The sequence below is a fragment of the Arachis hypogaea genome, chromosome 1 (genome assembly GCF_003086295.3).
Source record: "Arachis hypogaea cultivar Tifrunner chromosome 1, arahy.Tifrunner.gnm2.J5K5, whole genome shotgun sequence".
NCBI lineage: Eukaryota > Viridiplantae > Streptophyta > Magnoliopsida > Fabales > Fabaceae > Arachis > Arachis hypogaea.
This window is the reverse complement of record NC_092036.1, coordinates 74130913-74143585: the sequence shown is the minus strand read 5'-3', so window position 1 is coordinate 74143585 and position 12673 is coordinate 74130913. Positions and strand designations below refer to the sequence as shown.

At 30.4% G+C, this 12673-nt stretch overlaps 1 protein-coding gene across 3 annotated transcripts; it reads left to right on the top strand.

Annotated features, from left to right (window-relative positions):
* Positions 1-3577: 3577 nt before the first annotated feature.
* LOC112805782 (DEAD-box ATP-dependent RNA helicase 20) lies at positions 3578-7694 on the top strand. 3 transcript variants are annotated; one of them, XR_003203771.2, is made up of 11 exons: positions 3578-3914; positions 4023-4600; positions 4712-4891; positions 5000-5161; positions 5246-5400; positions 5603-5695; positions 5763-5848; positions 5926-6367; positions 6660-6772; positions 6914-7147; positions 7227-7694. XR_003203771.2 is itself a non-coding variant. In XM_025848118.2 (10 exons), exons 1-10 carry the CDS (start codon positions 3859-3861, stop codon positions 7337-7339), a joined length of 1884 nt encoding a protein of 627 aa, XP_025703903.1. In that variant the 5' UTR covers positions 3578-3858; the 3' UTR covers positions 7340-7694. The 3 variants fall into 3 exon arrangements, 1 of the variants encoding a protein (XP_025703903.1); XR_003203770.2 differs by having other exon boundaries at positions 5926-6772; XM_025848118.2 differs by lacking the exon at positions 6660-6772 and having other exon boundaries at positions 5926-6152.
* Positions 7695-12673: the final 4979 nt, after the last annotated feature.

The window sequence follows — 12673 nt, the reverse complement described above, 5'->3', positions numbered from 1 at the left end:
TCATTTTATAATAATAATAATAATAATAATAATAATAATAATAATAATAATAATAATAATAATAATAATAATAATAATAATAATAATAATAATAATAATAATAATAATAATAATAATAATAATAATTGATATGATAATTGCACCGGTCATGGTAATCATGATAAGAATATTTGAATCTAATCATAAAATGATCAAATTTTATGATATTAATAACGCACATTAATTTTAAATATTTTTAGTCATTTTAATTATATTAATTTTTAAAAATATTGATATAATTTTAATTTTTTTTCATTATCCAATAATAATAATAATAATAATAATAATAATAATAATAATAATAATAATAATAATAATAATAATAATAATAATAATAATAATAATAATAATAATATGATAATTATATGATAATGACACTGGTTATTAATAACCAATTTATATTTCTATAAATAAATTTATTCTAGAAAAATATTTGAAATAAATTTATATAAAAATAAGATTTTTACACTTAATAACAGAACTGATGCGGCATGCTCTTAAGGTGTTTCCTGATTTATTTCATTTAATTCGTTAAAGCAAATCAATTATAATTAATTTGATTAGACATTCAAATCTCACCATTTATTATAATTTATATGAATTTATTAATTATTTTATTTGATTGGAATAAATATCGAATTATTTAATAAATAATAAATATGATAATAAAATATATGAATTAATTTAATTAGTTTATTTTTCTCAATACCATCTATTTATACCAGATCAAATATTTTTTACTCATTCGCTTTCTTTTCTTTCTCTCTCCCTCTCTCCCTCCCCCTTTCTCTCGTGTTTAGGTACAATTTTTGTAATTTATTGAATTTTTGTTTCTTTTATATTTATTTATACATTTTATTTTTTATATTTTTTTAAAATTTTTTATTTATTTTAATTGCTTATTATTAGGTGTACACTTTTTTTCTTTTAATTTCTAATTAACAAAAAAATGTGTCATTTTTATGTTATTTTTAAATAATCTTACTATAATTTTGTTTTGTAATATTCTATTTTGTCATGTGTACTTCAATTCATATATATATTGTCTTTTTTTTGTGATTCACAATTAATATATACATTGTTCGTGTATGTGGTTTATATGTATATATTTTTATTGATTCTCTTTATTTTATTTTATTTTTTTGTGTCTCTTTGTTACTCTTTATTTTAGTTATATATATTCATTGATTTCTCTGTATCGATGCTCTTTTTATTTGAAATATTGTGACAATTTAGAGTGTATGTTGTGACCCATGTGATATTAGTTAATTTGATGTATCTTTTTAGATGGTTTATGTTATAATGTGTTTAAGGAGTTGACTTAAAATTATAATATGATATATAAATTTATAAAAATTACTTAAAGTATGTTGAAATATTAGGACATTATCATATAGATATTTTTTTATTTGTCTGTTATATTTAACTATAAAGGATCTTGAAAATTATATAATTATGTAATTAATTATTTTTTATATAATTATTGTATTGATCATTTACATTAGTGAGACTATTTTCAATATTAATATTTATAAATATGCTATTATTTATATAATTGATTGAATCATCTTATTTGTTTAAATTTAATTCTATTGAATCAATTATTTAAGGTGTCATCACTATTTCTATTTTTAAAATATTTTTTAATATTATTTAACAATTCTAATAACATAATAACAATTAAAAAAAAGACGGTACAAAATTACAATGACAATAAGATTGAAATACCCATGATAAAATTATGTTGATAATATACACTTGGGTATTACTAACAACTATGTTAGTAATTACTTAAAATAAATAATAAAATAAGTTATAAGATATTATTTTATTTAAATTATTAATAATTAAAAGAATAAAAAGTCAATAATTATTTTTAAAATAGACATTAAATTTAATTTTATGGTTTGAATTGTTAATAAAATTTATAATTTTCAGATTTATATCTACTCAATTTATATATTTTATTTTATTTTACTTTAACAAAAAATTGAAACGTGCATTTTTAATTAATTATTTAAAAAGTTTAGCAAAATGAGTTATATCAATTATAATTAATTATCGATAATTGATATCAATAAATTGATTGTATTAATTTATAAGATGAATAATGTGTAATGAATGTTATGAAATTAATTATAATAAATTAATAATTAATAAATAAAAAAGTAAAAGGGACTGTTTTTTATTGCTTTTTAATGGATATACATTTTTTAATTTTACTTTCGCTGTATCTCTTTCTTTCACATTTATTTCTTTTAATTTATTGAACTAAATCAATTATATTAATTATTTATATTAATTAATTAAGTACTTTTTAATGGATTATTATAACTGTGCCTTTAGACCATAGGTTTAAAATATTATAAAAAATCTTTTATAAAAGTTGTTAAAAAATAAATATTTTTAAAATGTATCCTTAAGACACAAATTAACTAAATTATTTTTTAATTTAATGTGTTTGATTCATTCAATTGTATTAATTATAACTAATCAATTATATAATCTTATTTGATTAGGATAAATATTTCATCATTTAATTTTTTATTTGATTCATTAAATTACATTAATCATAACTTCAAATATTTAATTTAGTTAGAGTAAATATCAAATTATTTTAAATTTTGTTTGATTCATTAAACCAAATTAATTATAACTAATTTATTATTTAATATAATCAACATAAATATTAAATTATTTAATAAATAATATATAAAACAATGAAATAAATGAACTCAATTAATTTAAATTATTATCTTATAATTTTATACATCCCTTTTCTCCTTTTTTATTTTGTCCTTCAAGTAAAATATTTGTAATTTTTTATTTTTTTATCTTAATTTTGTTAATATGTTTCTATGATTTTGTTTTATATTAATTCTTTTTTATTTATTTTGATTAATAATTTTTAAGGGTATTATTATTTTATTTAAAGATAATTTAAATTTTTTGTAATATATATATATATATATATATATATTTAATTATTTAACAAAATTAATATATAAGGTTATGAAAAGTCTTATCCAAATTTGACAAGAACAAGACGACTTACATAAAAATAGTTCTCATAGATGATAAGGTAAGTTGATTATTTTCCATTATTCTTTTAAGTGATGCTAGGTCCAATTTATAAATATTTTTTGTTCATATTTTAAGTTTATTTGATAAGTAAACCCTTGCACGCGAATTAAATACAGTGCGATTTTATAGATTTATAGGTGCTAATAGCCTTTATATTTAATTTGTTTTATAGTGTGATAATAACCAACATATTTATTGGTAGATTTAACTATTACTATATTATTTATGATCATATTCAGTATATATGTCTGATTTACTGAAAAAATAAATTATTAAAACCAATTAATAACTATTTTAGAGTTAATCTAATTAACATTAAATTTAAAAAAATAAACAATACATAATATGTTATTTTTTTATTAATTAAATTATTATAATTCAAATTAATTTTTAAAAAATAATTTAAAATTATAATTTTAATCTTCTATATATATATATATATATATATATATATATATATATATATATAAAATTTAAGTGGATGGTTAATCCTCTTGGGTCTGAGATTCACAGCGCAGCAAAGGCTGCAACCACCCTCCACCGCGTCATTCTTACGAAGACGCCACCAAATCAAACCAAATTGCACTCTAATTCAAATACGCTTCTGTTCTCTCTCTCTCCCCCCAAACCCAAGTTTCCCCATTTGTTTCCAAGTTGCACTTCAAATTCATCACACTTTTTCCATTCATCTCAAATTCTCTCCAATTTCAAACCCTAACCCTAGCCTCTCTGCAGATGAACCCCTACGATAACAGATACTCTGACGCCGCTTCTTATCGCAACCGTCGCAGGTTTATTCATTCTTCATTCTTACCTCATCCAGGCTTTTTTCCTTTTTCTCATCATGCTCCTTACTTTGATATCAAAACGCACGCGTTTAAATCCTTTTCACTTTGCAGCGATATCCTCGGTTCTGGACCATTCATGCCGCCTCCTGTTGTAGGTCGTGGTGCTGCGGTCCCCTACGGTGCCCCTCCGGTCCCTTATGGTGCAGGAAGAGGAGCTCCGAATGCCTTCGGGTCCTCGTCGGTAACTTCCTTTACGCCCCCTCCTGGTGGTTTCAATATAGGCCGAGGCGGTGGTGGACTTGGTAATGGCCATGCTGGTGGCAGAAAAGACGGCGGAGGTCGTTACGGTACTGGTGGAAGAGGTCGCGGAGGTACTGGTAGAAACGGCGGAACTGGTAGAGGCGGTGGAAGCGGTTTTAGGGGAGGCAGAAGTCATGGTGGTGGAAGAGGAGGAGGAGGTGGTAGACATGGTGGACGGTCATCGAAGGATGAATTGAACAAGATTTCCTTGCCAAAGCAGGATTTTAAGAATTTGGTCCCTTTTGAGAAGAATTTCTACGTTGAGTCCCCTGCAGTGAGGGCCATGTCCGATCAAGAAGTGATGCATTATCGTGCCAGTAGAGAAATAACAGTGCAAGGCCATGATGTGCCGAAACCCATTCGGATGTTCCATGAGGCCAGGTTTCCTGGTATAACTTTTTTCACGGCATTTTTCTCATGCTTAAAGGCTGAAAGCGATTGTTTTATATTATTTCTTGTGTGTCATGTGTCTGTTTTTGTGATATTTGATTTGATTCTAGATTACTGCCTTGAGGTGATTGAAAACCTGGGATTTGTTGAGCCGACTCCAATCCAGGCCCAGGGTTGGCCGATGGCTCTTAAAGGCAGAGATTTGATTGGCATTGCGGAGACTGGCTCCGGCAAAACTTTGTCATATCTGCTTCCTGCTTTGGTGCATGTCAGTGCACAACCTCGACTGTGTATGTATTGGATCTGCTGTTTAATCTAATCTGGTGAACACAAAGTTTCCTTGTTCATAATAGTCCATTTATTTCTATATAATGATGGATGTGTTTGCTGATTTTCAGCACATGGGGATGGTCCCATTGTCTTAGTTTTAGCACCAACTAGAGAGTTAGCTGTTCAAATTCAAGAAGAAGCTCAGAAATTCGCAGGACGGGCAAATATTAGAACTACATGCATCTATGGTGGTGCACCAAAGGGACCTCAAATTCGTGACCTTCAAAGGGGTACTTGTCTTTTCTTGTGTTTTTTGAATGACTTATTTCTGTTGTGGAACTTAAAATTGGTTGTTTAACTTTGGGGCTTTGCAGGTGTAGAGATTGTTATTGCTACACCAGGTCGCCTTATAGATATGCTGGAAGCTCAGCACACAAACTTGCAGAGAGTTACTTACCTTGTCTTGGATGAAGCTGATAGGATGTTGGACATGGGTTTTGAACCTCAGATAAGGAAAATTGTAGGCCAGGTATTGTGCTCAATTAACTGTCAACATGGAAGTAGTGTGAAAATATAATTAATTAAAACTGTTTTCCTTAGAAGAGCATCTTATTCATTCCCTGTAATCAAGTTTAGCTTTATAGCTCATGACATACTTTTATATACAGCTGTAAAATCATATTAAATACATTAGCTTTAGTTACAATCTTTCAGTGACTTTGGTTAAACAGATTCGACCAGATAGACAGACGTTATATTGGAGTGCTACATGGCCAAAGGAGGTTGAAGCTCTGGCAAGGCAGTTCCTGCGCAACCCATATAAGGTTACTGAATCATGCTCTTGCTATCTTTTTGTTGATAATCTTATCATTTGGGATATCTTTATTATAGGTAATTATTGGGTCACCGGAACTGAAAGCAAACCAATCTATAAATCAAGTTGTTGAAGTTGTGACAGATGCAGAGAAATATAACAGGTTTATATCCTCAACGGTAAAAGATAGTGACTATTGTCTTTGCATGCTAGATTGATTCTTTACCTTTGTGAATGCAGATTGATTAGATTGCTGAAAGAAGTGATGGATGGGAGCCGAATTCTAATATTTATGGAGACAAAAAAGGGATGTGATCAAATTACAAGACAATTGAGGATGGATGGATGGCCAGCTCTATCCATCCATGGTGATAAAAACCAGGCTGAAAGAGACTGGGTTTTGGCTGAGTTTAAGAATGGTAGAAGTCCAATAATGACTGCCACTGATGTTGCTGCACGGGGTCTTGGTAGGATCACTGTGTATTAAGAATCATAGGAATTTTGGAATAGGTCTAAAACTTTAACCATAGGTGAGTCGGCCGGCTGCTGTCCAGTTCTTGATATAATTTGTGGTTTGGGTTCATGGGGGAGCATATTGTCACTTTGTCAGGGTGTTGGGACCGCCTGTAACTTGACCAGGGGATCAATGAGTTGCATTCAGTGGTGAAATTATTTTACTGCAGTAAGTGGACTGCCTCTTGTTATTAATCTGAGAACTATCCTTTTCAAATGTCAAGTTACATGGATGCCTGAGGCAGAGTTCCATTGGTATGGCTTGGATGTTTATCCAAAATTTGAGGTGGTACATCGTGTTGTGTTATCCTGAAAATGTGATAAATTGGGTTATTCGTGCATTTTACATGGTTGGGAAAGCAAGATTGATTATCAATTATAAACTAGTGTTGCCAATGCAAGTCATACCACATTATCACCACTTGTAAATTTTTTAACAACATAGTTATCCCCATCCACAGTTATGGAGCTGGTTACTCTCTGCAGCCTGGTTGACTAATGCATACTTAGTAGATAATTGGATGTGGTAGACGGCAGTGATGGTGAGGCTGCTCCTTATCCCTGAAAGGTTAAGGTGGGCACATTTATTTGATGAATGTGTTTACTTGAGTTTGATCTCTTAAAATCTTAAGGAGCAGGGATAAGGAATTTTGCAGTTTTCTCCATGTCTGAATCATGACTCTTGCTGACTTTTACATGTTCTCTTTCCTTGTAGATGTGAAAGACATAAAATGTGTGGTCAATTATGATTTTCCTTCAAGCCTGGAAGATTATGTACACAGAATTGGTCGAACTGGTCGTGCAGGGGCTAAAGGGACTGCGCACACCTTCTTCACACATGCTAATGCTAAGTATGCGAGGGCTCTGATAAAGATTTTACAAGATGCAGGTCAGGTTGTGAGTCCTGCACTATCTGCATTGGCTAGGTCAGCTGGTTCTGCTCAATTAGGTAACTAAAATATCCTCTTTGACGCTGATATATGTGAGTGTTCATTGTCGACATGCAAATCATTCTCATCATCGTGCAGGATCCGGAGGAAGCTTTCGATCAAGAGGACGTGGAGGCTTTGGCAACAGAGGTGGAAGATCAGGATCCAATACCATTCCTCTAGGTTCAAAAAGGCCTTGGCATGGTATGTAGCTGATATTGCCTTGAGCAATTTGTATCACTACTATTTATTAGAGAATCGTCATCAAACATTTTTTTGGGGGATTATTACAATAGGTATTTCCCCGCATGACATTTGAAACAACAAATTGATTGCTAGTTTTAGGAAGAGAAACAATTAAATCTTAGAATGACTGTAGTCAAGAAGGTATTTGGTGTAAATAATTAGTACGTGTATCAAGCTAGTTGTAATGGTCTACATGTCGGACCATGGCCTAATGCGTTGTTTGGAATATTTGGTTAGCGTTGGTTGTACTAAATTAGCAGTTCAGATTGCCAGAATACAGTTATGCAAAGTAACTGAAACATTGAGATTATTATTTTTCAATTTGTTTGCGTTACGAGTTATAATCATAGGAGCGGCGTTTATTTCTTAAGATCTAGTTATAGTTATCAACCATGGCATGGCCAAGTAATATAATGCCAATGTATTTATATATCATCGCGGGAAGAGTAATTTGTCTCTTATTTTAATTTATTACTACAAACATAATTAAGAGAAAATATAATAAAAATGTATTTATAATTAAATGTATAGTAAAAATTATATATTGATAAAAAAATTAGAATATCTCTACGACTCCTATAAAATATTCTCTTTATAACTCATCTTCCATACTCTTTTTCAATCATTACCTATCTCCCATAACACATGTAAACATACTAAATTTTCTACTGAAATCAAATACCAGTGTATATCTCGTGTCGTCATAAATGATTCTATAATAATTTTTTTTACTTGATTCGCTTGATCTGATTCTCCTATACTGGATCTGAATGTCGTATTTTGTCTGATCTAACTATAATATTTAAAAAAAAAAAGGATCAGTTGATAGGTTAGTCTGTGTTTATTATACTGTATAATAAAAACCAAAAAAAGGAGAAATAAAAAAAAAACAGGCTTGTTATAAGTAACCAAGTTGGCCTAAGGTCAAATAGAGTCATGCGTATTAATGAAGCGTGAAAACACGTGTTCGAAAATCTCTTCGTTACTTCGCGCTCATTACAAAGAGACGTTACTTCTTTCTCAACACGAAACCGCTACACAAAAACACTCATTCTTTTCGAATCTCTCTCAAAATCACTCAAACTTCAGTCACGTTCTCTGCGAAAACCACTACTAGAAAAGAATCACGACAAGACTTCGCCACGAACAAGCAAAAACGAACAAAAGCAGCAACAAATACTACCAAAGATATGAGAAAAACTACTGTTCATTTGAAATCTTGCAATGTGGCATTTCTCCTAGTTGCATTTTAGGATTACTAGATTGATTTGCTTCATTCAGTAGATCAACGTATTGTGATTGTATTTTTACAGTATAACTAGGGCTTTGCATGAAGAAATACTATTCATAATAATTTAAAGCTTATAATGATTTATTCACCACATGGATTGTATTCGGTTTGGTGAGTTTGGTTATTTTTATTCACTTGATATTTAGTGTGTTTAGGGTTTAGGCTTTATTCTGATTGCATTTTTACAATATAACTAGGGTTTTGAATCAAATTTGTTTTTATTTCCATTCAGTTCAGCGGATAGTGTAACTAGGTCTTTGAACTTGATTGTTACTCTATTCAGTTAACTTCTATTGCATGAGAAAATACTATTGATAATAATTGAAAGCTTATAATGATTTATTCACCACATGGATTGTATTCGGTTCGGTGTGCTTGGTTATTTTCATTCACTAGTTATTTAGTGTGTTCAGGGTTTAGGCTTTATTCTGATTGCATTTTTACAATATAACTAGGGTTTTGAATAAAATTTGTTCTTATTTTCATTCAATCCAGTGGATAGTGTAACTAGGTCTTTAAACTTGATTGTTACTTTATTCAGTTAACTTTTATTGCAAGAGGAAATACTATTCATAATAATTGAAAGCTTATAATGATTTATTCACTACATGGATTGTATTCGGTTCGGTGGGATTGGTTATTCTCATTCACTAGTTACTTAGTGTGTTCAGGGTTTAGGCTTTATTCTGATTGTATTTTTACAATATAACTAGGGTTTTGAATCAAATTTGTTCTTATTTTCATTCAATCCAGTGGATAGTGTAACTAGGTCTTTGAATTTGATTGTTATTCTATTCAGTTAACTTCTATTGCATGAGGAAATACTATTCATAATAATTGAAAGCTTATAATAATTTATTCACCACATGTATTGTATTCGGTTCGGTGGGCTTGGTTATTCTCATTCACTAGTTATTTAGTGTGTTCAGGATTTAGGCTTTATTCTGATTGCATTTTTACAATATAACTAGGGCTTTGAATCAAATTTGTTCTTATTTTCATTCAATTCAGTGGATAGTGTAACTAGGTCTTTGAACTTGATTGTTACTCTATTCAGTTAACTTCTATTGCATGAGGAAATACTATTCATAATAATTGAAAGCTTATATTGATTTATTCACCACATGTATTGTATTCGGTTCAGTGGGCTTGGTTATTCTCATTCACTAGTTATTTAGTGTGTTCAGGATTTAGGCTTTATTCTGATTGCATTTTTACAATATAACTAGGGCTTTGAATCAAATTTGTTCTTATTTTCATTCAGTTCAGTGGATAGTGTAACTAGGTCTTTGAACTTGATTGTTACTCTATTCAATTAACTTCTATTACATGAGAAAATACTATTCATAATAATTGAAAGCTTATAATGATTTATTCACCACATGGATTGTATTCTCATTCACTAGTTATTTAGTGTGTTCAGGGTTTAGGCTTTATTCTGATTGTATTTTTCCAATATAACTAGGGATTTGAATCAAATTCGTTCTTATTTGCATCCAGTTCAGTGGATAGTTGATGATCAGATATTTTATACGCTTTTTGCCATCATTTTCATATAGTTTTTAGTATGTTTTGTTTAAGTTTTATTAAGTTTTCATAGGTTTTAGTGCAAAATTCACATTTTTGGATTCTATTTTGAGTTTGTGTTTTATGGTGATTTTAGGTATTTTCTGGCTGAAATTGAGGAGCTTGGGCAAAAGTCTGATTCAGAAGCAAAGAATGGACCGCAGATGCTGTCAGGATCTGACCTCCATGCACTCGAAAGAGCTTTTCTGGAGCTACAGAAGCCCAAATAGAACGTTTTTAACGACTATGGAAAGCTAACATCCAGGAATTTACAGAAATATATAATTGTCCATACTTTGTTTAAAAAATGAAGGCCCAAAACTGGCATTCAATGTCCAGCGCCACCAGAGGAGCAACTGGAGTTCAACGCCCAAAAAGGGGTCCCTAGCCAGCGTTCAACGCCCCTAAGGGACATTAGCATGTGGGAGATACTCAATCTCAGTCCAAACACTCACCAAGTGGACCGTAGAAGTGGATTTTTGTACTAAGAGACTAGTTTATCGTATTTCTGTAATCCTTAGTTACTAGACTAGTATATATAGGAGAAGATCAACCTTGTTTAGTACCTTCTACACGATCTTCTTCCTTCCCCATTATTTTCGAACACTACTATGTACAGTATGAGTCATTAACCCTCCTAGGTTAAGGTTAGGAGCTCTGCTGAGTTTTATGGCTTAATAAAAGTATTACTGTTCTATTTCAATTCGTGTTTGATTCTCTCCTAAGATATATCATCGTTCTTCAACCTTATGAATGAGTTGAACCGTCAAAAGTTATCTCTATTCTACATGAGTCCAGCAAGCGTCGTTCATCGGATATCAATGAACCACTAGCTTGAGGATATATCTCTTAGACGGGTAATCCACGACTTCGTTTGGGACTTCTCGAGATATCAGTTCAGCCGAGGTATGGGGAGATTAGGGTCTTTGTGGTAAAGGCTAGAACCAAGGCGCAACATTCTCTGATCCGGAAGATTCGACCTTGTCTGTGGCATTTTGAGTAGGATCACCAAGGGAATGAACTGCAGGAGCTTCACCCTCATTCAGACTGGATGCGCACTGAACCTGGTGTTTAGCCTAGAGGAAGATTGGCGGCCGCTTAAACCGGCGATGATCACATACAGCCTGCTATAGAAGAAATCATTCACAGTTAGAGTAGATAGTAAGAAAGTATTGATCCAAAAGAACAAAGCATCTCCGAATCCTTAACCATCTTCTTATCATTGAATTCACAACCACTGAGTAACGTTATCTTTATTTTACTTTTATGCGCTTTCAACCAACAAACAACTTTTCTATCCGCCTAACTAAGATTTATGAGATAACCACTGTTTGATCCAAGCCGACAATCCTCGTGGGATCGGCCCTAATTCACCTCAGGTATTATTTGGACGACCAAATGCACTTGCTGGTTCAATTGTGCGAAGTTAAATTCCACGCATGAAGTTTTTGGTGCCGTTGTCGGAGATTGTTCGAGTTTGAACAAACTAACGGATTATCTTGTTGCTTAGATTATGTATTCTTTATGTTCTATTCGCTCTTTTGTTTGTGTCTTTTGTTTTCTTTTCAAAACCTTTTCTGTTTTTGGCTATGTATTTTCTTTTGATTTTCTTACTGAGTCTTACCTATTTCTTGTTTTCTTTTTCAAAAATTTTTCAAAATATTTTCTTTTCTTTAGTTATCTTTGTCTCTTGTTTGAGTCTTGTGTCAATTTTTAAGTTTTGTGTCCCCTCTGTTTTTATCTTTTCCTTTAAATTTTTGAAGGTGTTCTTATTTTTCCTTCTTCATATTCGACTTGTTCTTAGTGAATTTTCTTGGTTGATTTTAAAACTTTTGAGGTCGGTGTCTTTTTGTTGTTTTTCCTCTAATTTTCGAAAATTAGTATCATTAGATCTTACATTTTTAAGTTTGGTGACTCTTTGTGTTTTTCTTTTCTTAAATTTTCGAAAAGTGTTCTTGAGTGTTCTTCCTTGTATTCGAATTGTTCTTGGTATTTTTCTTGGTTAGATCTTAAAAATTTTAAGTTTGGTGTTTTTCTTTTTTTAGTTTTTGAAAATTGAGTCTTAGTTTTAAAAATTTTAAGTTTGGTGTCTTTTGGTTATTTTTCTCTTTCTTCATTAATTCAAAAAATAAAAATATCTTTTCTATCTTTATTTAAAAATTATTTTCAAAAATTTCAAACAAAATTTCAAATTTTAATTTCAAAATCATTATCTTATCTTATCTTAATTTCAAAAATCAAATTTCAAATCTTATCTTTTTATATCTTATCATATATTTCTTTTAATTTGATTCTTTCTTATCTTATCTTTCTTCTAAAATTTAAAATTCAAAAATTTTTCAAATCTTTATCTTATCTTTGGTTATCTTTCTCTAAATTTCAAATCATTATCTTATCTTATCTTAATTTTAAATTTCAAAATCAAATCTTTCTCAAACCTTTA

Bases quoted from the DNA above. Each gene is read 5' to 3' on its own strand.
- LOC112805782 (XM_025848118.2), top strand. From the start codon at position 3,859: ATGAACCCCTACGATAACAGATACTCTGACGCCGCTTCTTATCGCAAC. The intron at 5,849-5,925 runs GTTTATATCCTC...TTGTGAATGCAG, and splicing joins GATGCAGAGAAATATAACAG to ATTGATTAGATTGCTGAAAG. The intron at 7,148-7,226 runs GTAACTAAAATA...ATCATCGTGCAG, and splicing joins AGCTGGTTCTGCTCAATTAG to GATCCGGAGGAAGCTTTCGA.